Source organism: Macroventuria anomochaeta (assembly GCF_010093625.1).
Source record: "Macroventuria anomochaeta strain CBS 525.71 unplaced genomic scaffold BU25scaffold_9, whole genome shotgun sequence".
Lineage (NCBI taxonomy): Eukaryota > Fungi > Ascomycota > Dothideomycetes > Pleosporales > Didymellaceae > Macroventuria > Macroventuria anomochaeta.
In genome coordinates, this window is record NW_022985370.1 from 452,082 (window position 1) to 477,665 (window position 25,584).

General features: G+C 52.4%; 10 protein-coding genes across 10 annotated transcripts; 1 reads left to right on the forward strand and 9 right to left on the reverse strand.

The window, feature by feature from the left end:
* Positions 1 to 216: 216 nt before the first annotated feature.
* Positions 217 to 918, reverse strand: BU25DRAFT_408955 (uncharacterized protein). Its single transcript, XM_033705945.1, has one exon. It carries the CDS (start codon positions 701 to 703, stop codon positions 407 to 409), a length of 297 nt encoding a protein of 98 aa, XP_033563873.1. The 5' UTR covers positions 704 to 918; the 3' UTR covers positions 217 to 406.
* A 285-nt stretch (positions 919 to 1,203) lies between these two features.
* Positions 1,204 to 3,101, reverse strand: BU25DRAFT_271965 (uncharacterized protein). The gene has a single exon (XM_033701834.1). The coding sequence runs from the start codon at positions 3,008 to 3,010 to the stop codon at positions 1,451 to 1,453; it is 1,560 nt and encodes a 519-aa protein (XP_033563874.1). The 5' UTR covers positions 3,011 to 3,101; the 3' UTR covers positions 1,204 to 1,450.
* A 2,695-nt stretch (positions 3,102 to 5,796) lies between these two features.
* On the reverse strand, positions 5,797 to 7,199 carry BU25DRAFT_447113 (uncharacterized protein; the record flags this gene model as incomplete). The annotated part of the gene is made up of 2 exons (XM_033709531.1): positions 5,797 to 7,098; positions 7,143 to 7,199. 2 exons carry the CDS (start codon positions 7,197 to 7,199, stop codon positions 5,797 to 5,799), a joined length of 1,359 nt encoding a protein of 452 aa, XP_033563875.1.
* A 209-nt stretch (positions 7,200 to 7,408) lies between these two features.
* BU25DRAFT_336563 (uncharacterized protein) lies at positions 7,409 to 9,980 on the reverse strand (the record flags this gene model as incomplete). Its single annotated transcript, XM_033702642.1, has 3 exons — positions 7,409 to 8,417; positions 8,472 to 9,846; positions 9,899 to 9,980. The coding sequence occupies 3 exons, from the start codon at positions 9,978 to 9,980 to the stop codon at positions 7,409 to 7,411; spliced, it is 2,466 nt and encodes an 821-aa protein (XP_033563876.1).
* Positions 9,981 to 12,870: 2,890 nt separating this feature from the next.
* Positions 12,871 to 14,623, reverse strand: BU25DRAFT_485698 (glycoside hydrolase family 16 protein). The gene is made up of 3 exons (XM_033711239.1): positions 14,031 to 14,623; positions 13,439 to 13,979; positions 12,871 to 13,387 (listed from the first exon to the last, which is right to left on the reverse strand). The coding sequence occupies exons 1-3, from the start codon at positions 14,468 to 14,470 to the stop codon at positions 12,995 to 12,997; spliced, it is 1,374 nt and encodes a 457-aa protein (XP_033563877.1). The 5' UTR covers positions 14,471 to 14,623; the 3' UTR covers positions 12,871 to 12,994.
* A 1,839-nt stretch (positions 14,624 to 16,462) lies between these two features.
* On the reverse strand, positions 16,463 to 17,503 carry BU25DRAFT_363908 (uncharacterized protein). The gene is made up of 2 exons (XM_033703769.1): positions 17,298 to 17,503; positions 16,463 to 17,238 (listed from the first exon to the last, which is right to left on the reverse strand). Exons 1-2 carry the CDS (start codon positions 17,385 to 17,387, stop codon positions 16,750 to 16,752), a joined length of 579 nt encoding a protein of 192 aa, XP_033563878.1. The 5' UTR covers positions 17,388 to 17,503; the 3' UTR covers positions 16,463 to 16,749.
* Positions 17,504 to 18,185: 682 nt separating this feature from the next.
* BU25DRAFT_489699 (uncharacterized protein) lies at positions 18,186 to 20,919 on the reverse strand (the record flags this gene model as incomplete). Its single annotated transcript, XM_033711435.1, has 6 exons — positions 18,186 to 19,649; positions 19,927 to 20,395; positions 20,442 to 20,576; positions 20,626 to 20,766; positions 20,814 to 20,850; positions 20,901 to 20,919. 6 exons carry the CDS (start codon positions 20,917 to 20,919, stop codon positions 18,186 to 18,188), a joined length of 2,265 nt encoding a protein of 754 aa, XP_033563879.1.
* Positions 20,920 to 21,163: 244 nt separating this feature from the next.
* Positions 21,164 to 23,264, reverse strand: BU25DRAFT_388893 (cysteine proteinase). The gene is made up of 4 exons (XM_033704492.1): positions 23,183 to 23,264; positions 22,712 to 23,126; positions 21,438 to 22,663; positions 21,164 to 21,387 (listed from the first exon to the last, which is right to left on the reverse strand). The coding sequence occupies exons 1-4, from the start codon at positions 23,196 to 23,198 to the stop codon at positions 21,308 to 21,310; spliced, it is 1,737 nt and encodes a 578-aa protein (XP_033563880.1). The 5' UTR covers positions 23,199 to 23,264; the 3' UTR covers positions 21,164 to 21,307.
* Positions 23,265 to 23,394: 130 nt separating this feature from the next.
* Positions 23,395 to 24,286, forward strand: BU25DRAFT_363916 (ARP23 complex 20 kDa subunit). The gene is made up of 3 exons (XM_033703770.1): positions 23,395 to 23,460; positions 23,519 to 23,971; positions 24,027 to 24,286. The coding sequence occupies exons 1-3, from the start codon at positions 23,458 to 23,460 to the stop codon at positions 24,078 to 24,080; spliced, it is 510 nt and encodes a 169-aa protein (XP_033563881.1). The 5' UTR covers positions 23,395 to 23,457; the 3' UTR covers positions 24,081 to 24,286.
* A 115-nt stretch (positions 24,287 to 24,401) lies between these two features.
* Positions 24,402 to 25,577, reverse strand: BU25DRAFT_363920 (AhpC/TSA family protein-like protein). Its single transcript, XM_033703771.1, has 3 exons — positions 25,168 to 25,577; positions 24,717 to 25,058; positions 24,402 to 24,656 (listed from the first exon to the last, which is right to left on the reverse strand). The coding sequence occupies exons 1-3, from the start codon at positions 25,215 to 25,217 to the stop codon at positions 24,545 to 24,547; spliced, it is 504 nt and encodes a 167-aa protein (XP_033563882.1). The 5' UTR covers positions 25,218 to 25,577; the 3' UTR covers positions 24,402 to 24,544.
* Between the last annotated feature and the right edge of the window lie 7 nt (positions 25,578 to 25,584).

A 25,584-nucleotide genomic window follows, 5' to 3' on the forward strand; every position in this document is an offset into this window, starting at 1 on the left:
GATGTTGGTATGCTGCCAGGACTGTGCCAAAACTGTTGATACGGATGTATGCGATTGGAATCACTGAATCTGCTATGCAAAGATGGTGTGCTCGTTCGTCTGCTTAATGAGTTCTAGCTGCAATCGATAGAATGCTTTTGCACCTTCTCCATAGAGCATAGGCATGTTGTTTGCGGGCGGTCTCCGCCTCTCATTGGTCCAGCTCATTAGTGAGCTCCCGCCTGCGGCACCGTAGATATTCGCTCTTCCTATAGTACCAATACTACAGATCATTATTCCACTCATCACATGTTGCTATTGACAAGCTCTAGCAGATAGTATGCCATATCTCCAGCTCTTGTTGTCTGCCCCAAGGACGCCCAACTGAACCCTGTCGCTATGCTTGCTGTCGAGATCAAGTGCTGGTTCAGAAGATATGGCCTCCCTGTGTTTGTTGCACGGACGATATGACCCAGCAGCTTCGTCCTTGAGTCAAGGCATTGCCAGCTCTGGGTGTAGAATTCGACAACACTGGGGCAAGAAGTTCTTGAACCGTCCAACTTCGTGTGAACCAACCAGGCTTTCCAAAACTGTGCCCACATTGTATACGAGTTCTGGATGGTGGAGACCTGTTTTGCAAGCAACTTCTACATTGCTCATCGGGACCCGTGACGTCCGCCAGGTACGCGTAACAGGCGGCGGCTTCCCAATACCACTTGTACATCGATTTTGATCGCTTCTGACAGCTCAGCGCTGCTCTTCTTGTCGATGCAGGAGGTGTCAAATATCCTCTAACAACACATCATCTTCTCCCCAAGTATGCGACAAGATCACATACTCGGGTGCGTTGGCGACAAAGTATTGCAACTTCAAGGTTTCGTTGTTGAGAAGATGTATCTTTAAGCCGATCGGCAGGTACAGTGAGAGGATGTGCGGGCTGGACCGTAGTGGCTGCACATTAGAAGCGGGGCAAGCAATAATTGCTGCATGCGCAAATCGAGCACGATCTCGTACTGCGTGCGATGGGTCGAGAGACCTGGCGAGAAACGCTACCTATCCCAAAGTTGCGGCCGCAGCTGCTTGTTGCAAGTGCATCTGTGCGTAAAGTGGGTTCGAAAGGCTTTGGAGAGGGGCGACGCGCTGCTTTTCGGCAGCTGCAAGCCGCGCCCGATGCCATGCTGCATGATCATTGGCACCACCCATCCCGGGTCTTGAGAAATGGAGTATGCAAAGGAGAGACCTCAGCCATTTTGAGTATGATATTACTTATTACTATACAGCATCACGCGTCTCTGTACGTCTCGTCTCCAATATGCTAATGTGCTATCCTATTATAGATAGAGTCCTGCCGTGTGGGAACCATTCCTCCACCAACTTTATGGAATCGTGTTGAAGGAGAATGCAATTTGGTATATAGTTGACAACGCCTTGCAACGATGCTTGCCCTCGGGACTCACGTGCTGAGCTTCACTCAACCGCTCTTGCCTCTCAGCACAGCAAAGAGGCTACCAAAGCAGCTCCTGCTCTCAGCCTTAGCAGCGCGCTTGCCCATCAGAACCAGCTCCTTTTCTCTCTCTTCCTCAAGCTCATTCGCACGTCTGACGCGCTCCTGCATCCTTGCTTTGTGATCGATATGCATGTTTGCCTTGGCTTCTTCTCGCTCCTTCTTCCACTGCGTAAGGCTCTCTCGCTTGGGCACTGTGCGCGCCTCAAAGCTGACTCGCCGCGAACCATCGGACTGTCGATGCAGAATAGTTCGATTCATGTCATGGGTAGAGTGAGCTGGCGAAGGTGAAGTGATCCGTCGCTGCGCTTCCAGTTGTGCATGGTAGCGTAGTGAGTTCCGGTGCGGTGAAGCAGACTGTCGGTGTGCCGAGGAGTTTGGTGGATGAGATGTTAGGCTGGCATGGCGGTTCTGATGTGAAGAGCTGCATGCAGATGTTGGATACTGGTCCCGTCGACTTGGTCGCGTATGGCTATTAACAGCCGTAAGTGCCGCCAACGCCTGGTTTCGTGCTCTTTGTGCGCTGATCTGTCGAGGCTGTTGTGTTGGTAGTTGACGAAGATCTGGGGCAGTCACGTATCGGTGCGGCGCGCGCGTATACTTGAACCCATCTGTAGGTAACGACAACGTGCGGCTCGATCTATTGGGGTTCAGGTTCTTCGATCTAGCAGATTCTCCGAAGGATACCAAGTTTTGGTTTTGCAGGATGAGCTCTGCGCAATAGCCCTTCATGTCTGACGTTGTGCCATGCGGTAATGGAGGTGCATCCTGCGAAGTGTACGATGTATTAGAAGAATCTGATCTCGATCGATTAATAGCGCTATCGCGAGATTGATACGAGCTTGAGTCTGTGCTTGCACGTTCGGAAGGTTCGGGTCGCGCGTCGTATTGGCTAGCGTTGTTGTTGGTGTTCCCTAGGCTTGCGCGTCGCTCGACTTGTCTAGATAAACAACTGCCGGCAGTGTTGTTTTCCAGCAATGTTTGTGTGCTTGGAGGATGTCTTATAGAAGTCTGACGTGAGCTTGCAGTCGGCCGAGCATCTAACGTTGTAATTTCGGTCCCTTGATCTGACATGCTTCGCCGTACCCTTGCTTCTGCGATTGCCAGCTCATGCCGCATTCTTGCCCGCTCCCTTTTGGCGTTCCAACCTTCAACTTGATCTGTCGTCATTGGAACGGGTCTGCGAGCTTGTGCCGTTCGTGAGGTCTGGGATTCCTGTCCATAAGCAGGCGTGACTGTGATCGATGATCGTGGAACATGTATGTTTGGGCTCGAGTGATGTTGTGGAAGACTTTGTCGTTTGACAGGTTTGAGAGTGGGCTTGCCCACGCCAGGAATGTTGTCATGTCCTAGTCGTCGTATGTTCTCGATTCCGACAGAGGACACGAGATCTGGCAAGCTTCCGTCGTTCGTTGAGAGCTCGCTGATCGTTTGTAGGGTTCTTCGTCGATTATGTGGCTGTGGACGCTGGCTTGCGGATGCGCTCACGGATAGAGGCCCGTTGGGAGACAATTTCTGCAGAGGCATGCTGGTAGTAGACCGTGAATCAGGAGAGGGTAGTAAAAACAGAGACTTCGGAAGGCTGAATCAGTACTCGAAAGGAAAGGTTGGAAACAGAAGAGGATCTCGAAAGATGCCGTCTTCTCTCACAAACGATAGAAGACGTCCGCAGGATCGGAGGTGACAAAAAATGCGGAGAAAGGGTTCAATTACCGCCTCAGGTACCATACGGCATTTCCAGTACCATGGATTGGAGGCAAGGGGTGATTTCCGTTGCACAGCAAGTCGGGTCGCCCAATGTGCTGAATATGAACGAGCTGTTCTCTTGAGCGGTGAAAATCCCAGCTGACTGTCGTGTTACATCCTTGCATATATGTTTTTCCCCGGGCCGGAACGCTTAGCTATGGAGTTTATGATGTTTTGTTGGCGTTCCACGACCGATCTCGGGACGCGTGGATTCACATGCAAGGACAGCACGGCTCGTGAGTAGACGGTAAGGGTCCAACTGCGAACAACTGTTTACCGAGAGCAGAAGGCCGAACATTACGGAATGGTGTATCTGTAATTGGTTCCGCTTGTAATGGAATATACTAGCGAGAGATGGCAGTCCGTCGTCGTAGAGCTCGGATCGTCCCGACACCTGCATGCGTCTCTCGATACCTGCATCATCTGGTGAGGTCTCGAGATTCCACAGCTTGCACTTAAGTGAGGGCAGAGCTAATCTTAATATGCCTAGAATGGTGGCATGGATGTCCATCCCACTCCGAAGGAACACTCACATGGCAGAATTCCAGCATACAGTGTTGGTGAACACTATCCACGCGTCTGTCCTGTTCCACGGTCAAGCCCGGTTCAGCCGAAAAAAGCAAATATTGTCTCAACGTAGCCGGGTACAGCAGTATGGAGATGCGAGGAGCTGTAAGCATGCGGGTGGGCCGCAAGATCGGGTCTGTGTAACCATTGTGGCACTACTCTTCGCCGCACAACTCCATAGCCACTTGCTACCACAGCTGATTCCTGTCAAACGTATCGTTATGTCGGTCTCAAACTTGCAGCACTGTGAGAGACATTGAAGGTTGTGAAAGCGTTGGCAGCCACGAAGTATGGAGTCGGTGGTGCGATCATAGGCCAAGTTTGAGACATGTCACAATCACGCCTTTGAAATCGTGATGTTGGAGAAGTGGAGAGGCTGGCATGCGGACCGGAAGGCCTAGCGGGCACAGGCCACCGCGTAGCGCTTTTCCCGCTTTCCCCTGCCAATGTGAACAAACAAAACTGCAATCCTTTCCCACGTTTTCCATCGCTGGAAGCCGCTTGGAAATGCAAATCTCGGGGACATGCGTCATGCATTGCATATGCTTGCTCGCAGAAGCGATCGTCTCGGACGTCCGTCCGTCGAAGGTCATGCTATCACCATTTACTGAGAATGTTAAGTTCCTTCAGCCATTGTTTACAATCGCGTCTCAACAAACACGTGCGTCGCGTGTGATCCGCGTTTTAGCGGCAATGATGACGAATGCCTTGATGTCATACATCACCAAAGTTCAATGCAAATGTGGGGAACAGCTAATAACGCTCACTATTGTCCATTGTGGAAGTATCAATAGGGTGACAACGAACACCCTACGATTCCAAGAGCACAATGCCTCCATCGAAGCGTCGGAAGACCGGCAATAAGGCCAGTGTTGCCAGAGGTTCACCGGAAAAGGATCCTTTGCTGACAGACACTTCTTTTGACGACTCGAGTTCTGAAGAATTAAGGCCTGATAACAATACCGAGATGATCAGGATTCAACTGTACAAACTGAGAATTTCCGAACCTGAAGGCTCTTCTTCTGACTCTACTGATTCTCCTGATGATCAGAGTTCAGAAGACAAACTCGAACCTCAGCTTCTCAGTCACACACCTCATCGAGAGTGCAGTGGAGGACTCAACGTATGCTATATTGTAGCCTGGCCAGTATGAGCTACTAACAGGCCCAGCCTGACCGAGCGAAACACTTCGATCCCGCTTGACACGACTACATATGCTTGCATTACCCTTGGTTCGATGTATAGACCGATAGCTACATGAAGGCATACAAGAATGAAGCAAACAATATAAGCAGACCTAAGACGTGGGCTAAATTGTACGTGCCTAGTTTGGCTTGCAGAGGACTCCAAGGACATTTTTGGCGCTGCGCTTAGGAAGCAGAAGGGTCACAAGTGGGTCATCATGTGTGGTGCATGGGAACGATTCGACGCTCTTTGCCGAAAAGCCAAGTACTGCGACCCAGACAACTTCAATATGCATATCTACTCGCACTGGCATGACTGGGGCTTGCATGAGCTCGGCCAGAACATGGTGCCTATCAGCGTTACTGGGTACTTAGCTTGAAGCTCACATGGTCTAGATGCTCGACTTTGATAAAGCCTATCGCAAGAAGGGTGATACCAGACTCAATGAGATGTGCCAATGACTCTTGGAACTGGAACTCTACTCTGAAAGAGTACAAGCACAAGCATATGCCTCTCGTCAAACCGAACAAACACCATTACGATATCACGAAGTTCACCAGAGCGCAGCGTGCGGCAGAGTATTTTGATGGGAAGGATCCTTTGGCAGACGTGTCTGTGGTGGATCTCAGAGCGGATGTTCTTGATTTCATCTAAGCCTATTGTACCTTTCCTCTCGCCAAACCGAACAAACACCATTACGATATCACGAAGTTCACCAGAGCGCAGCGTGCGGCAGAGTATTTTGATGGGAAGGATCCTTTGGCAGACGTGTCTGTGGTGGATCTCAGAGCGGATGTTCTTGATTTCATCTAAGCCTATTGTACCTTTCCTCTCGCATCAACCGGCCAAATCTCTTCTATGATGCCGTTTCGGTGCGCGTAGTAGAAGTCGTGTAGGTTGATCGTAGGATCAATGTGACTCGGTATCATCTCCACACGATCCCCAATTTTCAGATCCGCCCCGTCAGTCCACGACAACGACCCATGCTCATCTCCTAAGACCCCATATGTAAACCCCAGCGTCTTACACTCCGCCAACCCACTATCTGTCGTGAGCGACTTGAGCCCCGCATCAATCGTGATACTCTTTGGGCCCTGCTTGCTGATGACCGTTGCTAGGATTGTCAAGCTGTTCGAATATTTCGTCCCCACCGCATTGCGATAATCTGTATCCATGAACAAGAAACTGCCCGGCTGAACCTCTGTGACTCCAGGCATAGTGACACAGAACTCCGCTGTCCCAGTCCCACCCGTAGTAACAACATCAATCTGATGCCCATCCTTCCTCAATGCCTCAGCTGTGTCGACCAAGATCTTCATGCTCTCGAGACACATCCTCTTCCTCTCCTCCGCACCATGAACATGCTGCAAATGCCCCTCATATCCCTGCACACCTATCACCTTCAGATGCTTGAGCCCCGCAACCGTCTTTGCGAGTCGCAGCACTGGCTCGCCAGGCTGGACACCTGTCCTGTGCAGTCCCACATCCAGATCAATCAAGCTCAAAATCCGGTCCTCGATCCCTGCCTCCCCAATCGCAGCATCAATAGCCCTAGCCCCCTCTTCACTATCAACAACAATCCTAACCTCCCTGTGCTGCCTGAACAATTCCACGAGTCTCGCAACTTTCGCAGGCCCAATGATCTCGCACGTGATCAGCAGATCCGTAAGGCCTTTCGAGCACATGACCTCCGCTTCGCTAAGTTTCGCTACGCAGGCGCCTTTTGCACCGGCGGTGATGAGCTTCTGCGCGAGGATGGCGGATTTGGTGGTCTTTGAATGGGGGCGGATGTTGATACCTGTGGGGAGGAGCTGGGACATGAGGCTTTGGATGTTTTGTTCCATCAGGTCTAGGTCGACGACCATGGAGGGTGTGTCGAGGGAGGAGATTGGGTCTCCGACTGTGGGGGAGTAAGGCATGGTTGCGGTGTTGATGATGAGTTGTGGATGGGTGATTTGTGGTTTGAAGCGAAGACTTGTGGTCGGTGCGGATTCGATTAAGACGGTGTGAGGTTCTCGAGCTGAAGATGGCTCTCTCTTTCGTCTTCTTGTGATACCTGGTCCGATTGTCGGCTTCGTGTCGGTGTTGAAGTTGACAATCTGGTGGTGATGATGACTCTATGGAGTTACTTGATACGGTAAGCCGACCCCACGTTAGATACCACCTTCCCGAAGCGGGCATTAGCTCTGTCATCCCACTCTTCCTTCTCTGAAGTCATGAAAGCACGTCAAGAGCAAACGAGGCATTGGTGTGTACTTTATACGTTATGTCTATTCTATGTGCTCGTTGAAGAGCGCGTGTATATGCGTATACATCTTGCGCCATATCGCAATGCATGATATGTACCTGGGTATCGTACCCAGCAGGTAAAGACATGTGAGCTCGCCGGCCCAATAGAGCGCCAAAACATGGACAAGCATTTACAAATTAGAAAGTGAAAGTCATGAGCGCAGGGTTGAGCGCAATCGGTAACAACAAGTGCGATCCGCAAACCATGGCCATGGGCAGGATAGCGACGAAATCGGTGATTTGCCAGCCGTAGGGAATGAAGGGACCGACTGCAAGAATGATCATACCGGCGATACCGATAATGCCGAAGATGAGAGAGTACTTGAAGCTCTTGAGCACCTTGGGCACTTCGGTGAAGAAGTTGGAGAACTCGGCTTCCTTGGAGGTGGCACCCCACTGCATATTGTATTCAAACATGTGAGCGAGAAGAGCGGAGGAAACGTGTAGGGAGAGACCACCAAGGAAAGTAGCCATCATGAGGATCCATTTGATGTTCTCGAAGAGCGAGGCAAAGAAACCCTTGTCACCGACACGGTAGCGCATGATGGCGAGGGACAAGTTACCAAGACCAGTAAAGACGATGACAATGGAGAACCATACCTTCCAGGAGTCGAGGTAGTACTTGTCAAGGTAACCGTTGAACCAGCCGACAGCAAAGTAGTTGGCCAATGTCATGATCCAGGCGGCACCGATGGCGTAGTAGGTTCCGATGTACGAGATGATAGTGACCTTGGAGGTGAAACGGATGTTGGAGAACAAGAAACTTCGGAACAGAGGGGTGAAAGGTCCACGAGTAATCCAGAAGCGCATAGGGTGGAACAGAAGCTCGTTGCAGCCGTAGGCGTACTTCTCCCAACGAGCAAGTTCATCATAGACGGTCAGAGAGACACCTTCCTTGAAACCTTCGCCGGCCCAAGCAGCAAGACGGATGATATAGCCGTTGACCTGGAGACGCAGAGACATATCGAAATCCTCGGAAACGTGGGACTCAGACCAGAACTTCTCATAGCCGTCCTCATCGAAGTACGAAACTTGTTGAACAGCAGACCAGCGGAGAATGGCGTTGTGACCGACGAAAGGAGCAACGTCACCATTCGCGACAGTGTAACGAATGGCAGTGTAAACCATGTTGGTAAAGAAAGTGATACTAAGAATCGTTAGCCGCTTGTCCAATACTCCAGAGGGGTTGGATTGTACTTACCCGTTCTCAAAGTAGTCGTGGACAACCTGCATGACACCGGACGAGAATTGCATAATACCGACCTCAGGAGACTGCTCCATCTCAGAGGCGGCGTCGAGAAAGCAGTCGATAGGGACACGGGTGTCGGAATCGATAAGAATGATGTAGTCACCAATACGGATATTGCCATCAGCCCAGGCGCGACCGTGCTCCTCAACAACCCCCTTGAGGCAGCGGTCGTACTCTTTAGCCTCATCGTCCTGAGTCCAGGACTCATCGCGCTGAACGAGAGCAAGCTTCTCTTCGACGTTGTTGCTAAGCATGAGACCGAAATTCATGTTGGAGGCCTTCTTGAACTTTCCCTTGCGGACGAAGCCATCCTCACCGTGCTTGGGACGGGCAGTCCAGCCGATGCTGTGGTCCTGGTAGAACTCGATACGTGCCTGACGCTCCTCTTCGTCAATGATCTGTAGACCGTCGTCGTTGATGAAGATGTTGGCGGATCCACCCTGAAGTTCGTAGGTAGCCATGGCAGCCTTGAGCGACTTGACAGTTGGCGCAATAACGGAATGGAGACCCTCCTTGTAGACAGGGCACTGGACGGTGATGTGGGGAAGCCTGCCGGTGATGCGACGGGGGAGAAGCGCGGAGTAGTACCTGGAGTTGCTCTTCATCTGGCGAATGGGACCAATCATCTGTGCAATACAACCGACGATGACCTGCGCAAAGAAGAGGGTGAAGAAGATCTGAACCGGGATCAGGACCAAGAATGCAATGCGGACGTAGTTCTTGTCGACCATGACCTGTACGGCGATCTGCTTGAATCCAAGACCCAACATGACTGTGATGATGACCAGTGTGCATCCGACCAAGACACCGTTCATGATGTTTGTGGGGCGGTTCTCGGGCTTGAACTCTCCAGTCTCCTCATCGATCTCGGTTTCGACGACTGCAGGGCCCTTCTTCTCGGTGGTGACCTCCTCTTCTTCCTCCGGCTCACCAGCCCTCCAGACAAGCTTCATCAACTCATCTTCAATGTGTGTCGCACGACCGAAGATTGCGTTCGGGTCATCGTCCCAGACCAAAAGCAATTGCTCGGATGCAAGGAAAGCAGCACCCTGGTTCTTGCGCGCCTTGGGAAGATCATCGATCGAGGGAAGGATCTGGATGTGCAGACCCTTGCCGAGTGGGACGTCGGTCGCGTTCGGTGTGTACTGAACGAATGTCTGAATGACACGGGAGTTGATTGTGATGACAACCGGGAGGTTGATGAGCGATGCGTAGTAGCCGAGCGCGGATTCGGCCAACGCAGGCGGGCACGCTGCGTAGTTGCCTCGCGACTTTCGTACAAGTACACCTTCGATGCCGCCACTGCCGTTGCTAATCCAGAGCTTCTCTGTGGTTGACCGTTAGTGATGCGCTAACAATGCAGGTACCGCAACACTTACTGCACTGCTGTTGGAAGAGAAAGTTGACCATAGCCTCGTGCTTGATCTCTTCCATGATGCCATGACTTGTGACAGAGTGCATGGATGTGAAAGAGTTGCGTCGCGATGTGCGTGCTGTGGTGGTGCCGCTCATTGGTCCAATTGACGGTGCAGGTGTCCATGATGGTGACGGAGGAGGAAGCGAATCCATGATGTACGATGACTTGTGTCGCCCAAGTTTTTGAGAAGCTTTGCTTTTTGGTGTTTGTGTACCGCTTGCATGTTGTGTGAAGTCATCGACCGACGACTTGGTGCTGAGTGCCGGCGTCTCGAAGACGTTGTGGCTCATGTTGGATGGTTGTTGATTAGATTGACTATGAAAATGAGAGTGAGTATCCTTAGGAGAAATGAGTGTATATGGCGATGTTTCGTAGAGCGTGGTGCCACTCGTCAACGATCGACGGAGAGTAAATGAATGTGTGATGAACGAAAGTTCTCAGCCGCAGGGCACCAGAATATGAAGAACTCCAAAAGCAGGCGTCAGGACGGCAGCCACGCTGTTTTAAGGTTCAACAAATATAGAGCAGGTAAGAGGAGAACCGAGTTTGACGATATTTGCCATGAATCTCAGCGTGGCGCCTGGACTAGAGCGCCAGAACCTGACAGATAACTCAACAGTGCTTGATGCCAGACTAACGATTGAGGTTTGCAAGAGACCAGACCTAGTTCCTACAAAGTTGGCAGCCGAAGATCGAGCTCGCCAGGCGAACACGGGCCAAAGTCTTGTCAGTATCAACTAGCCTGACAGGCGCTTCATCGTAGGCTGGCAGAAGTGACACACCAACGCAAGCCCAGAAGCTGTGGCCATGTCGAGATGCTGACCATGTCAACAGATCCTGGTAGAGATTGACAATCTACAGGCCTGAACACGGTGGCCGTAGCACATGTATACAACGGCACATTGCATGCTAAGCATCCTTGTACCGGCGCCTCCATCTGCAAATACGTACATCTGGAACTTTCTCAACGCTGAACAAGCAGGATTTGGACAATTGCTCCTTCCTTGCCGGCCGTACCATTGAATGATAGTCTGAGTCATGCTTGGCTTGCAAAAAGGGTTCTTGACAGTTCTCTGGCCGATATGGAGGAAGACTGAATAATGCCGAGATCCGACCAGCTACCACGGAGAATGCCACGCCGTATAGTAAAATATGCTGCAAGAACAATCACGACGTTCGTAAGAGAAGTCCGTGTTGCTGTTGTCAGGAGCTGGTCGTAGTCGGCAAAAGCCGACCCACTTCGGCGTAGTTAGCGTCAAGTGCCCTCGTCAGCTTCGCTCGAGGATATTGCCTAAACTATGTATGTCCCTGGCGCGTTTCAGCCAATCGTAACAGGGCGGACTATTTCGAGCACACGGTGCATTCTAAGATGCTCATCTCCCGCACGCCGAGAAGGAGCGAAGGCGCCCGTAGTGGATACGGCCACATGTGAGGATTCACGGGCAAGGCTATCGTGGCTGTCAGAATTCGACCGCTTCCTAGTTCTGGATCCTTGGATCTTGGTTCTCCAGAGGGTTGATGGCTTGTGCATCTCCATTGTTACCATGTAACTGTGGTCTGTGGCACATTGCCAATGACAACGGCTGGAGTGAGATCGATGATGATGGCCGTAGTGGCATCAGTAGTGGTTCCTACGGAGTAACAGCCTCGCCCTAAGATGTTCGTTGAGCGCGAGATCTGCATGATGTCAAGATCGTGGTGCTGGTCGCTGCAGGATGTGTTGGACGACTCCAACTCTATTGTCTGACAGAATATAGCGTCCCTCGGCTCAACAGTGCAGTCCAGCTAGGCCCACAGAGCTTCACCGACCCAAGGGTTCCGCACCCGCCCTGCTCGTGTGAGGTTTCAACCCAATACGGCAGGCCCTACATTTATGTGACCTACGATTTGAATCCCAAGATCGACCCTGAGTCCCTAAACCTCACAATAAACGCCGTTTCATCGCAACGTAGCCCGAGAACCGAGTTCCTCTACCATGGCTCACGGCGACCCTGAAGACCGAGACTGAGGAACAGCGGGGAACAGAGCAGCGATAAAACCAGCGCAGTGAGGTGGGCCAGTCAATAGTTCGGAACACCAAGGTACAAGGGCGGATGTGTCTTTGTTCTGATAGTGTTGGTGGTAGGCCGGCGTCGAGGCTAAAGTCGGTGCCCTGTCAGGCCCCTTGCTTGTGGCGGTGCAGTGATAGAGCAGCGATGAGCCCAAAAGGGTACTGGGAGTTACGGTTGAGGCAACGAACGATTCAACTGAGCGGCGACACGGGCCAGCATGTGGCGGTGACCGCTAGCCCTCGTGGGCGAACTCTCAGCTATTTTTATGAGCGCTGTGATCTCTGGATCTATGGATACCTGGGACCCGTGTAGCATCGTCCAGCCGGGAAAAATAAGGAAGGGTGCGGATATGTAAAGGAAGCGGAGGTTGGGGATGAACTTGTCCGATAAACCGGTACGAGAATGCTCTCGTAGTACCAGTTGACGATATTCCCCTATGTCGGGTGGGTGGAACAGGTTTTGCGATATTGCTGTATGCACCAAGGGTGTTGAGACAATTGCTGTAAACTGGTAGCTGCATAACTGGCTGCGACCAAGCCGAGAAGGTTTACTGCCTGCAGCGTCTATTTTGTGCCGCGGCAGGGGCTGTGTAAGTGTAGTCGTGACGTCGATTGGGCGATAAGGTCATTGTGAGAGAAGGCTGCAACGGAGTTATGGCCTGTGTAAGTTTAATCGCTTGGCTAAACGAAAGATCTTCTGCAAGGTACGGTGTCAAAAGTGGACCGTCCCGCATGGACCCCTGTTACACATCCTCTCCCCCCCTGAGTCCAAGTTAGGATCTCCGGACGGGAGTGCCGTCCTGTTGGAGCAGATATTTTTACTACACAAGATCTCACAATGCATTATTGTAGAGATCTTAAAGTTAATGAATAGAAATTATGTTGTCTATAGTGTTTGTTCATAGCCGTTGTATCAGCTCAGCGCGGCTCGAATGCCGATCGCCGTTAAGCCACCCGTACACCAAACGCCTCTAATATTAAATCTCATGTACCTCACTGCAGCTGTCGTTACGCACGGCAACCGTTGTACCCAGACTGCTGCCACATCTTCACACTCTTGACCTCCATCTGGCCATTCTTCTCCCAAGTAGGGTACCACTGGTCCTTTGCCTGCCAGAAGTCCTTCTTGGCACTCTTTGAGCCATCGAGCCATGGCTTCGCAGACTTGCCATCCTCAAACCAGCCATTGGTTCCACCGACGGCCACGTTGATGATGAGGTAGAAGTCCTGGTCGAAAGGCGAGATGTTGCTGCCAGTGGCAGCCCAGGGGTTGTCCAGACGAGTACCGTTGCTGTCCGCAAGGGGGAAGCGACCATACTCGAAGAAGGGCTCGTCGAAGTGGGTGTACATGACCTGGAGCAGGCGAGTGTTGATGTAGGTGAAGATGTACTTCTCGGACCACTGAAACGAGGTTAGCTTAGATAGTGCCAAATTACAGATGGGTTCACGAACCTCGACGCCGAAGATGTTGTAGCCAGCGGCGTAGGTGGTGTGGAGAGCCTTGCGCTTGACGTTGTTGCGCCACCAACCATCGTTGGCAGTGTTGGGACCGAAGTGAAGGGTGCTGGAGGCGATGTTGTTTCCACCCTGGGCGTAGGTGTGATTGTTTCCGCGAGACTCCATGATGTCAATCTCACCAGAGCGGGGCCAGTCGCCATAGACGTTGTCCTTGGGCAACATCCAGATGGCGGGCCACAGCCAGTCACCATCAGGGAGCTTGGCCTCGACCTCAATGCGACCATACTTGATGGAAGCACCAAGCTTGGTGTTGATGCGACCAGACTTGACAGGGTTGATGATTGTGCCGTTGGTGGTGTTGGTGGATGCAACGCAGTCCGTCCACTTAGGGCCAGTGCAGCCTTCACTGCGGAGGTCGAGGACGTTGTCGTTGTTGATCAGGTTTTCATCCTGCAGGGTGGGCTTGATGACAAGGACGCCATCCTTGAGGAAGACGTTCTCGTTACTGTTGGTGGTCTGCTCGAACTGACCGTTGCTGAAGGTGTTGTCAGTCACCGAAGATGCTCTGGTGTTTCTTGAAACTTACCCGTAACCACCGACTTCGACCTCCTTGGTCCAGACCTTGTCGTTCCATGAAGAGAAATCGTCTGTGTAGACCTCGCAGTACTTGTGAACTGCTACGCTGCGGATGCCGTCCCAGATCAAAATGCCAGTAACAATGAGACCGAGGACGAGACCGGCGATGGGAATGATAGTGACCCACTTCTCCCTGGAATCTTTCCTGTCGAGCCAAGGCTTCTCAACCTCGCCCTTCTTCACTCTTCGAGAGCGGAAGTAGTTATAGTCATTTCCGCCGCGGTAGCCAGAGCTTGAGCCATCCCTACTAGCTGACCTCGAGTTCTGGTGGGATCCACGGGGAGTAAGTGTGTTTGGTGTTTGCGCTCCTGGTGTAGCGAAAGGGTTATGAGGCTCAATGCGGTCGGCGTCGACCTCGCTGGAGTACTTCTCGTTACCGAAGGAAGCCATGTCTGGAAGTTATTGGTCTATGCCAATGTCCAGGTGCTACTAATATTTTGATATGAGAAGCGATAGATGCTATCGCGAGGTGAAGTTGGAAGTTTGCTTCAAGCACACCCAAGAACGAATGACGGTGCTAAAGCAGGAAAATTGTGGGTGGTGATATTCGAGGAAAGAGAGAGTGACTTGGTAGTTATGAATTCTGACTTTAGCAGCGTCTGTTCTTAGTAGGAGCGGCTAGATCGTCGCAGCTCCCCGAGCTGTAAGAGGTAGCGACAGGCCCTTCCGAACCAGACTCGGTTTATGGAGAGCTCGAGCTCCGTCGCCATGTTCTAGGGTACTACCAATTTTGGTTGTGGCAGACTCAAGGTGTCTAGCGTCGCCAACATCTTGAAGCGCGACACCATGCTGTACTAGGGAGAATTGCTCCACGGCACAGGACCAGGTACAGGGCCATTTCAGTGGACACTCGGCTCTCCTCGAGAAAGTCAATGAGCTTGGCCGTTGTCAGTGTCTCTTGTCGAAACGGCGCTATCTCATTGGCTTTGACAATTTATGCAGCTCTGTCGGCATCGAGTGTCATTGCCTCGGCCGGTCTACAAATCCCGCGCGATAGTGAACCAAAATCGTACCCTTGGGCGACTTCGTCATGTAGGTTCACCAGCCACACGCTAAGGTCCTCAAACTTTGGCTGCTTTAGACTGTGCAAGGCTTCGCGCTACTGCGGCGCCGCCCGCGCTAGCGTAATCGATAGTCAACGGGAACATCGACTATTTGGAGCATGCGAAGGTTTCGACATTATTTGGCTGCTTCGCCTGCATGTCGCCGCATCAACAAGATTTTCTACGTTCGAAATCCTACACTCTACATGCCTAGCGCACGGTTTCTGTAACAAGAGACGGCAGAGGCAGTCCCTATATATAACAATATTGATTGTTATCTCAACATCGCGATTAGGTCGTGGGTGACGACAAAATGATCGTTTTGGAGAGTTGTCGAGGACTAAAATTCGTGGAAGTTGAAGTTACGAGCGAGACTTTTTATGTAGCGCGTGGCTGCACTTCAGGTGCTGAAAGACACGACTCGCAACTTGGTGGCACCGCAAGTTGGTATTCCTGGCAAAGTCGTTTTGGCAGCGCAAGCCACTACCCAAAGATGAGATTTGGCCGGTACGCACCGCAAACATTGACGATAGTTGGTTCAGGGCTCACGACTCTTGGATGCAGCTGAAGGATGAGTAAACTTGAGGGACTCGAACAGTGAACCCATGCGGGCCTCGAAAGGCATAGATGCTTTGCCACAGCCTTGCATGCAGCCTTGGAGAAGGTCGCACAAAGATTGGATGCAAAGCGGACGGAGGGATTTCCTCCCTTGGTCATCTAGACTTCTGTATTGGTTGATGCTTGTATACGAGGGGCTGGCGCGTACGAGCTGAAGAGCCATGCTCTGTAGCGAGGGTTGATCTCCAACGCAGTGTCGCTCCGTTCCCTGGCAGCCTTGCTATCAGATCAGCACTTGTTGGGCTCGATAGTTATCCCAGGGTTGCAAAGATTCGAGATCCTGGAATGCTCCGGAAGTCCTCAACTTGGTACCGAACGTCGGTAGACTTGTCGCTCCCGCCGTACGGCCTTGCTGAGAAACCTGGCTATTGCCGTGTTGTCGCTTGCGCATGTCTATCACATTGCCCTAGTAGTCCCAACGAGGTCTATAGAGCGAAGTCGTGATGGATCGGGCGTTGCAAGGCCTCATCGTAGTGCTTATCGTCGTACCTCGAGCACGCTCTTAACCGTGTCTGCCGGTACACGCCTGTTCAGCCAGCCACTTCCGCTTCTCTTATCACATCTTTCGTGTCATGCGAAGTCGGTACCGAGAAGCTGGCTTCGATTCAACGTGGCCTTCATGTCTGCCGCTTGTGCACACCTGTCACTATCAGCTCCAAGCAGGGTTGCTCACACAGTATAGATAGACCAAAAGGGAAAACGGAGCGAAAAGAAGCTTGTAGGGATGTCAACCATGATTCCATGATCCTCGCCGCTACGTTGACAGCACTCGCAGGCATGCAGACTGCAGCCGCAGAGTATGTGGGCCAAGCTGTCAAAGGAAGCCCGCTTGACCGTCATTCTGCACTTCTATAGCCTCTTGCCACTGTATACAGGTCGGCTGCTGCTGGTATATGTTGGCCAGGGCGACTTGCATATCAATTCGCTTCTGCCCGTAGATCCACTATCCTGCTGACCGTTTCTTGATTGTTGCCGTCGTCGTCAGGCCCTACGTGTTCCCTCACTCGATTATACACCAGCCATGAGGCTAAGATAGATACCCCAAACCACACCGACCGAGCAGCCAAAGACCACCCTCTTGTCGACTGGGACCCAGGCGAAGCTGATCAGGCTGATCGCTGGCCAGAACTTGTACCCATCCACGATCATCGGCCACAGCTTCTGCTCACATTCCTTCCTGATCACATCCCATGTGCTCTGAGTGCTGAGCGTGCCCTGCTGCGGCGCATTTGCATAGCCCATGAATGCTAAGAACATGAGTGTGTTGACCACAGCGCCGATGGTTTGATCGAGCAGGAACTTGGTCAAGATATTCTTCTTGCTCTTCTCGGTCTTGGCAGGCTTGACGGTCTTGACATCTGGGTCGTGCGCGGTCGAGGCGACATTCGTGGGAAAGAGGTCTTCGAGAAGGCCTTGCCAGAGGATGTTTGGTGGGTTGCTGACAATGCTGAATATAGCGAATTTAAGGACTTGGGTGATGTTGAGAGAAAAGGGCGTCTGTGCAGATGCATGTCAGCAAGCAGGGCTCATAGAAATCACGTAGAAGTGTTGCGCACGCTATCCTTGTATGCTGACAGTCCCTGCGCGAGGATGTTGGACGTGATGCTGAGCACCGCGCCCTGCAGCGTTTGTGATACCATAGACATGGCAACGGTGGCTTGCGTACGGCGGGCGGGGTATTAGGTAGGTGAGATACAACGGCAGGAACTGGAAGATGCGCGAGCAAAGTTATGATCTAAAGGGGTGAAGGTATTAAGGAAGAAGAGAAGTCTAAATCTATCGTTGTGGCCAGCACATCAGGGTCGCGCAAACGTTTCGAGAATGTTTGGAGCCTGCCCAGAATGTTGCAACCGTGCTCAAGCTCCTCGGTTGAAGTCTGACCGAATGTGACGTAGCAACATCAGCCTCGCCAGCAACACCATCATCCCATCTTTCTGTATTAACACTAGGTTAGCAATAGAAGCCTCAAAATTATCAGTGTAGTTTGCAAGCGAGATGGAGCGTCATTGCGAATCGCAATTGTTGATAAACTTGTTCGATGGAACGAGAGAGTTGGGCGTGTGGAGGGTGTTTGAAGAGACTGCGCAGGTAGTGGGGAAAAGAGACTCGCTTGGCGCTAGCTAAACGTACAGGTGAAGGAGAAGCGGAGAATTTGAGAAACGACAGACCTAGTCTAGTCTGGTTGACATAGCTCACTCAAAACTTGCACGAAAATATTCCGGGACTTGAGACTGAATTTGAAGAAGTATGGAGAAAACTACAAAGAAGTACTGAAGAATGAACCTGGAGGCAGACAATGCGAAAACATGTATGTTTGTGATATCGCCGCACAATGCAAGCCGTAGATTTTGCCCGATTCGATCGTAGAGTGGTGGTCTGTATAAGAAGGTTTAATATGAAAAGACGTGAAATAGTACCATCGCGGGTATATGTCGTTAGATCGTTCAGTGACTGCCGTAAAGGGAATCGTGATCATCGTTATCGCCGGCGGCGGCGTGACCAGCAGTCATCTGCTCTTGGAAGTGGCTGTCATCCGGCTCGGGCACTTCATCATCGTCACCAGCTTCTGATGCCGAGTGTTGCTCCTCTTCACTAGCGCCTACATATGCAGGCACATCCTCCATACCCTCGTCACCACGTTGCTCCGCTTGATCACCATCCTGGACCTCAACGGTGTTCATCGCTTTTGCCTTCTCGGTGAGCTTCAATGTGATGTCTTCGAATGCAGTAGGCTGCTGGACGTCGAGCATGCCTTTCGTACCCAAGGACAAGAGCATCAGGAAGCCTTGGCAAGCAATCGTTTTGTTAGTCTCGGGAGGCGGAAGTAACTCTTCGAATGTGACTTGTTCGACCTTCGTAGCTTCAGTCTGATCCGCGTCAGGCATCTCGGCCAGATTAGCTAGCGCACGAGTGCACTTCTCCGTGATGGCTTCAGCGACGAAGGTGAGGAAGTTCTGGCCCTCGGCAGACAGAGCTTCGCGCACACGCAGTGATGGTTGTGTGGTAGCTTCCTCAGCTCCGGCCGGATCGGACGTGGGTGCTGCGAAGACGAAGTCGTCTCCACCAAGTGCATCACTGTCCAGGCTCTGCAGAGCTTCGAACTCACCGAGACGACCAGTACTGCGGCGAAGCAATGGAGATGCAGACACCATGCGACTTCCGGCACGACTACCCTGCCTGCCTTGCTCGCTCATCATGGTGACACGGCCACTGAGAGGGATAGCAGAGGAGCCACGCTTGGAGGCGCTGATATTCCACGGCATAGCGGAGAATATCTGCTGGTCGTCGAGCGCAGAGACAGCCTCGCGAGGGAGCTCTACCTCTTCGTCACCACCAAGCATGAATAGTCCTTCATCGTCTTGTCCACGACCGACCTCTTCCTCTGGCTCGGCGGTCTTCTGTCGCTTGCGACGTGCCTCTTCTTGAGTCGCTTCATCGATGCCACTGTCGCGGTCACGCTTGGGCGTGGCCTTGGGGTTTCTGCTTGTTCCAGTGAGGAGCTCAAATAGATTGTCTCCCATAAAGCGACTGAGAGGGCCTTGAGCACCAAACGTGTCCCGTCCAAGCCCACCAATGCCTGCACCCCAGACATAGTGCTCGGCATTCTTCTTCGCTTGTTGTTGAACACGATGTTGTACTTTGGAGCGGGCGGCTTCCTTCATGTTCTTGAGGTAGTTGGTGTTCCATCCCAGGATCTCTGAATTGCGTAACTCCAGTCTTGTGTCCTTCGGTAGGGCTCGCGCGGCTCGTTTCTTACGGCGCATAGGTGCAGCAACTGATGAAGACGACTCGACCACTTCGGAGGGCTCACTGTGCTGTTGGTCCACGGGGGATGATGTGGCCTCGGCTTCTGGCAAGCCGTCTCCGTAGATGGGCAGATCCAATTCCATTTGGTTGCCGACAAGGACCTTGAGAACGTGAGAACCCTTCAGTAAAGACATTGTAGGAAGCTGAACGATGGAATATTTGTAAAAGAGGGATATAAGAAGGAAGGGGAAAAAATCACAGCTAGACGTTCTATAAGAGAGGACGCTCAGCTGGTCGTACTGAAGGACCACCCGCACCTCAAGTGAGGTCGCGTGTATAGGCATGGTGAGGAACGGACAGGGGTGTCAAAAGAACGGATTCTTGACGGGGGAAAAATCATGTGGTGCAAATTGGTTGGGAGATTGCAGCGGTACTCACCTGGTCGCCACCCTGCTGTCCCTCCTCATGTTCCTGCCTCACCCTCGCACTAGCCCCAGCATCGCTGTGCATCCGCGCTCCTCCAGCAGCCGCAGGCGTCGCCGGCGCAGGCTGACCAGGGGTAAGCTCGATGATATCACCGTCCTCGCCAAATATGAAGTCTGGCTCATCGAGCTGCATCAGGTTATCGATATCGAACATGTCGTTGTCACCCTGACGATCATTGTCGCCCTCAAGTCCGACACCTGCTGGCCGATTTGGGGAAGAGCTGGGTAGGACGAGGCCATAGCCAGCGATGTGTGACGACTGCGATAGCTGCTGTGAGCCGAATGGAGTAAGGGATTGGGACTCGCCGGAGCGTGGGAGGTCGAGATTGAAGCCGAGATTGAGGTTTGCGAGGAGTTCTGGTGGCGGGAGGGCGAACTCGGGGAGAAAGGATGGGTCGTCCTGCAGGACAAGCTGCTCGGGCCTTGACACGTTAGTCATTGCAAATGTGGAGGTTGGTGGATGCTCACCTGGCCTTGCCGGCATCTGGGTCAAGTGCATGATTCTTCACCGAGCGTAGCATGAGCATCATGGTGTTGTGCGCACTCTGCGCGTCTGAGAGGACATAGCCGCACTGCTGTAAGTATACACGAGATACACCATATCTACCTATACATCAGTCTCGTTTGAATGCATCAGAAACAAATGACATACAACAAGTTACCCTGTAGGCGTAGAGCCATAGGTGCCGCAGGGTCGACGATGGTTTTACATGCTTTTGCTACATCAACGTCGAGCATCTGCTTGCGGGTGATCCTCTTCAAGCTGGACTTGGATCCGAGTGTAGCGACGAGCCTGCAGCGTGTGAGCATCGAGAAGGCACCAGGCAAGTGCCAACATACCAGACCGTCGCTACGCCATACTTGCGATTTGTTAAGACTGTATCGTCAGCTTTGAAGGTCTTGTGGCGGTCGAAGCTTCAAGCTTACCTTCGTGACTGTAAAACATGACGACACTAAAACATAAAGAAATGCGAGATAGATGCGATATAACAACACAAAGAGTAAAGTGCGTGCATAAAAAGGAAACGACGCAAGTGGTGACGATGTGGAAGGGAAAAGGTGTGTGGAGGTCAAATAGACCAGGCTCTTGGCAGCCACGAGGATTGACGTGCTGGCGCAACGCGCCGTGAAGTGAGGATGAAAGCTGAAAACACGGGCCCGAACGGCAAAGACGCGCTAACATTAGAAGTCTTCAATTCATCATGTCGTAACACTGGTCCTGCTATGCCTTTATCTAGCCTCTTATGCAATGCCAACTGCTCTGCACCGTGAATGGTGAGATAATCAAAGTCTATGTGCATACAGAAGGAAGTCGTCAACTAAAGAGCGCCTACTTAAGACATCTCGACGTCCTCGTCAACGGTGGGCAGCGGTACTGCACGGTACAGAAGGATGAGAGCCGAGTGGCTTTGACCTAGGTGATTGTTAGCGAGTGTTTTACACTTTTGAAGCTGAGATGCTTACCTCCACCAGACAGGGTCTGAATCCTCTCAGCGTCGACCTCAGAGACCTTGTCATCGTTGAACCACCACCACTTGCCATCTTCAGCCTTCCTCTTGCCAGTCACAGGGTCCTTTGCGCCCTGCTTCTTGACAAAGGAGGTGTAGTGACCGCTGTCAGCGCTGGCACCCTGATGTGTGATGACACCGCGAAGCTCGTACAGACCAGTCTGATTGGCACCCTCGTCTGCGGCGAGTTCGGGGCTCACCAGCGACAGCACCTCCTTCTTAGCAGCCAGGATTGATGCCGCGCGCTCAGCCTCGATCTGAGCATCTGTCTTGTACTCAATCTCCTCCTCGGGCTCGGCGGGCTTGTTTGCATCATCCTTCTTCTGTGCGGCTTCCTTCTTCTTCTGGAGAGGCTCCTTCTGTGCGAGCGGGTCGCTATCGTTCTCCTCGCCAGCCCTCATACGCTTCTGTCGCTTACGGGCACGCTCAATATCAATCTCTTCCTTGCGCACGTCCCGGATCTTGTCGCGCACGGGGATCAACTGCTTCTTCAGTGTGTCCGTGCAGAACTCTATCGCGTCCAGTTCATCGGGAAATGTGACCTTGCGCATAATCTTCGCCTTCTTGTTGGTGTCGCGGCGCCAGTCGAATCGTACGAAGTGTACCGGCAGGTGTACAGGGAGTCGCGAAATCTTGGATGTCTTCGTGTATACCGCGTTTCGGCCCAAAAGCTCCGAGCGCTTCTCAATCTGCTCCTTTAGACCAGCAGCGAGACCGTCTCTCAGATGATTCGTCTCGACGTTGATGTGGCAGTTGAGCTTAAAGAACGAGTCCTCGCTGGTGACTGGCTCCTCGCCCATCTCCTTCGCCGCAGGCTCGTCGCACTCCATGACCGACTCGAACCTGCCGGACATGAACTTGTCAATCCAAGAAACATCCGCCTTCTTCTCCGCGTCTGACTCGTTCTTGATCTGTAGCTTTTGTCGCAGCTGTGCGACAATCTGTGACCAAGCTTCCTCGGCATCCTGCTGAGCGTAACCGTGTCCGTCCTTTGCTTTCTGCGCGAACTGTGGGAAGGCGGTTCGGAGAGCGTTGAGAAACATGAGAGGAGGGAAGCCTTGCTGGGTCTCACCCATCTGCTTGAAGAGATCGCGGAGGGATCCTGTGAGGTCCATGGAGGCGCCGAGGCCACCAAGGCCGAACTGGCTAATCTGGTTTGCTGATCTGGACGAGCCGGCGCCGCTACGTTTGTCAGCATCAGAGGCTCCTCCTGAAGCGAGTGTAACGTACCTGTCAGCATAACGCAGAAGCTCTTCCTGCAGCTCAGGAACAGACCTCAGCACCTGGAGTGTCGAGTTCATGTAACATGTGTTGCCCAAGTTCTGCAGACCGGCCGGCGTGGCGCCTTCCAGCTGCGCGGCTTCCGCCTCATCCATGTCCTCCAAGAACTTGATCTTCTCCTTGGGCTTCTCGATAACGTTCGTGTTGTCGCCAGAGGGCGTGCCCATCATCATGATCGTTTGCCCGGACTTAAGCCCCAGCTTCGACATATCGGCGTCATCCTTGAGCTGGCCGCCTTTGACGAGAATTTTCTGGCGCTCGGGCTCGACACCGGTGATGGAGAAGAGCTGGTACTTGAAGGTCTCGCCGTTGGAAGAGATGTCGACCTCGACTTCGTGCTTCTTGCCCTGGTGCTTGACAATCACTGTAAACACCGCTGTTAGCTGTGGTGCTTGAGAGGAGCGTGTGGCTGCTGCGTACCTGGTATGGACGCCATGTTGAACCGCTGTGATACTGTGTATGAGATGTATTCAGCGATGCGCAGTGGCGGCGAATATTATTTATAAAGCGGTCGCGGGGCAAAAGTATGGTAGACGGCCGAAGCATGAGGAAGGCCTGCCAAGCGCCACCCCTGCACCTGCCCCAGCTTCACCGAGCCCCGCCCAAGGCGACCGCATCACTCCGTGCTGGCATGTCATAGCCCCGACTGCAGCTAAATTCACCGCGTCCAGGGCTGACCACAAGCTCAGCACACAATGGTACCGTCCTCCTGCGCATCCGCCGCCCCAATTCCGCGAATCATACTAACAGCCGCAGTCGCAATCCCTCCGCCCGTACCTGCAGTGCGTGCGCACCTCCCTCACAGCCGCCATCTCGCTCTCGAACTTCGCCTCGCAGGCCTCGGAACGACACAACGTGCCCGAGATCGAAGCCGCATCCTCTCCCGAAGTGATCCTGAACCCACTCACCGTATCGCGCAACGAGAACGAGCGCGTCCTGATCGAGCCCAGCATCAATAGCGTGCGGATAAGCATCAAGATCAAGCAGGCAGATGAGATCGAGCACATCCTGGTCCATAAGTTCACACGGTTTTTGCAACAAAGAGCGGAGAGCTTTGTTATCTTGAGGAGGAAACCGATTAAGGGATATGATATCTCGTTTCTGATTACGAATTTCCATACCGAGGAGATGCTGAAGCATAAGTTGGTAGACTTCATCATTCAGTTTATGGAGGAGGTGGACAAGGAGATCTCGGAGATGAAGCTCTTTGTAGGTTGCCCAGCTTGAAGCAGAACATTTGTAATGAGGAGCTAACACGTTGCAGTTGAACGCCAGAGCACGTTTCGTGGCCGAGTCTTTCCTTACACCTTTCGATTAAGCGTCAAATTAGCGAGCGATGTACAAAGTGGAGCCGGGGTGGAAGCAAACTGCAGTGTCTGGGAACAGTGGCTGTAGGCCCAATAAAGACTCCAGGCCACCACGCTACAGAGGCGTAGCAAAGTCACAACATAGACGGCTGCCGCACAGAAGGCTGGCTGCTAGCAAATGAACCCCAAAATTCACACAAACAAGCGCCACATCACCGTCCTGCACTTATCCGTGCCATCTACAGGCATTGAAGGTCTGTGCGGGAGCCGTCCTTCCGTGTCTTGCACATCATATCACAACTATTGTCAATCAAGAAACCGAACATGTGTGAGCTCATTCATTGTTCTTTTTCGTAGATGTTATGTCTATGGTGTCCCTGTTTACGGTCAAGTTTATTCACCTAAGATATCCGAGCGCCTTTCAATGAGCTCTCTGCGCCTTTCAATGAGTTCTCTGCGCCTTTCAATGAGGTCTCTACAACTTGGCGAGAACCTCCTCGGCGCCAGAGACGGTGACCTGGCCGGGATTGCTCTCGTTCTCAGCGTAGGTGACCTTGCCGTTGTCGAAGACCATGGCCCAGCGGCCACTGTATTTTGTCAGTAAAGCACTCATGTACGTCAGAAGCTCTTGAGAGCGGAGTACTCACTTCCTATCACCCATACCAGCAGCCCACCCGTAGTGCTTCGAGAAGAAAGTCTTAGTGTCGCTGAGGAATAGGATGTCATCACCCTTAACACCATTGACCTTGCCCCAAGCATTCATAACCCACGAGTCATTCGACGCAATAACAGCAACGACATCAACACCCTTGCTCTTCAGCTCAGACAACTTCTGAATGTAGGGAGGCAGGTGGTAGGCCTGGCAGCCGGGTGTGAACGCGCCAGGAACAGAGACGAGGACGACCTTCTTGCCCGCCCATTCCTTGGAGGCATCGTACTCCTGGGGACGACCGCATGCGGTGGGGTCAGCATCTGTGATGGGTGCCCATCTGTGATCTGTTAGTGTCAAGTCCGGGAGAAGGGGAGAGTTGCAGGCGCAGCGTGTTCATGCTCGACGCGAGCATCTGCATGAGCTTGGTGGGGTGGAGGGGTACGTACTCGAACTTAACGCCATCGGGCAGAGAGTCACCGACCTTGAGAGGAGCCATTGTAATTAATTGATGTGTGAAATCGAAGCGTGAGGTAGAGGTTTGTAAAGTTTGTTGCTGTATTGAGAGAGCTCTCGAAGTTGAAGGGGCAGCAGCTTAAGCTGTAGCTCGGAGCTTCGCCGGCGTGGGCATGGTGGGGCAAGGGCTGGATGACGAGCGAGGTCCAAGTGTATGGGTACTTGCGTGGCAGGCTATTGGACAAATACTTCGGTCCTATCAAATTGACGTTCGCTTTTGCTTCGTGTTTTGTAAGCTGTTGCTGTCTGGATGCGATTACTCGAGTCGTGTCATTGTACCTCGGTATCTGGCAAGAATCGCCTTCGCTGGACACAGAGCTTAGCAGTAGATCTTCAGGGCAAGGCAGCAT

What these genes read in the sequence shown, in the direction of transcription:
- BU25DRAFT_408955 (XM_033705945.1), bottom strand. Translation starts at nt 703, where the DNA reads ATGTACAAGTGGTATTGGGAAGCCGCCGCCTGTTACGCGTACCTGGCG.
- BU25DRAFT_271965 (XM_033701834.1), bottom strand. Translation starts at nt 3,010, where the DNA reads ATGCCTCTGCAGAAATTGTCTCCCAACGGGCCTCTATCCGTGAGCGCA.
- BU25DRAFT_485698 (XM_033711239.1), bottom strand. Translation starts at nt 14,470, where the DNA reads ATGGCTTCCTTCGGTAACGAGAAGTACTCCAGCGAGGTCGACGCCGAC. An exon ending in GTCGAAGTCGGTGGTTACGG is followed by an intron (nt 13,980 to 14,030) that starts GTAAGTTTCAAG and finishes CAACACCTTCAG; the next exon opens with CAACGGTCAGTTCGAGCAGA. An exon ending in ACAACATCTTCGGCGTCGAG is followed by an intron (nt 13,388 to 13,438) that starts GTTCGTGAACCC and finishes ACCTCGTTTCAG; the next exon opens with TGGTCCGAGAAGTACATCTT.
- BU25DRAFT_363908 (XM_033703769.1), bottom strand. Translation starts at nt 17,387, where the DNA reads ATGTCTATGGTATCACAAACGCTGCAGGGCGCGGTGCTCAGCATCACG. An exon ending in TGTCAGCATACAAGGATAGC is followed by an intron (nt 17,239 to 17,297) that starts GTGCGCAACACT and finishes GCATCTGCACAG; the next exon opens with ACGCCCTTTTCTCTCAACAT.
- BU25DRAFT_388893 (XM_033704492.1), bottom strand. An exon ending in CTTCTGCGTTATGCTGACAG is followed by an intron (nt 22,664 to 22,711) that starts GTACGTTACACT and finishes TGACAAACGTAG; the next exon opens with CGGCGCCGGCTCGTCCAGAT. An exon ending in TCAGACCCTGTCTGGTGGAG is followed by an intron (nt 21,388 to 21,437) that starts GTAAGCATCTCA and finishes ACAATCACCTAG; the next exon opens with GTCAAAGCCACTCGGCTCTC.
- BU25DRAFT_363916 (XM_033703770.1), top strand. An exon ending in TCTCGGAGATGAAGCTCTTT is followed by an intron (nt 23,972 to 24,026) that starts GTAGGTTGCCCA and finishes AACACGTTGCAG; the next exon opens with TTGAACGCCAGAGCACGTTT.
- BU25DRAFT_363920 (XM_033703771.1), bottom strand. Translation starts at nt 25,217, where the DNA reads ATGGCTCCTCTCAAGGTCGGTGACTCTCTGCCCGATGGCGTTAAGTTC. An exon ending in CCCGATGGCGTTAAGTTCGA is followed by an intron (nt 25,059 to 25,167) that starts GTACGTACCCCT and finishes AACAGATCACAG; the next exon opens with ATGGGCACCCATCACAGATG. An exon ending in GCTGGTATGGGTGATAGGAA is followed by an intron (nt 24,657 to 24,716) that starts GTGAGTACTCCG and finishes GACAAAATACAG; the next exon opens with TGGCCGCTGGGCCATGGTCT.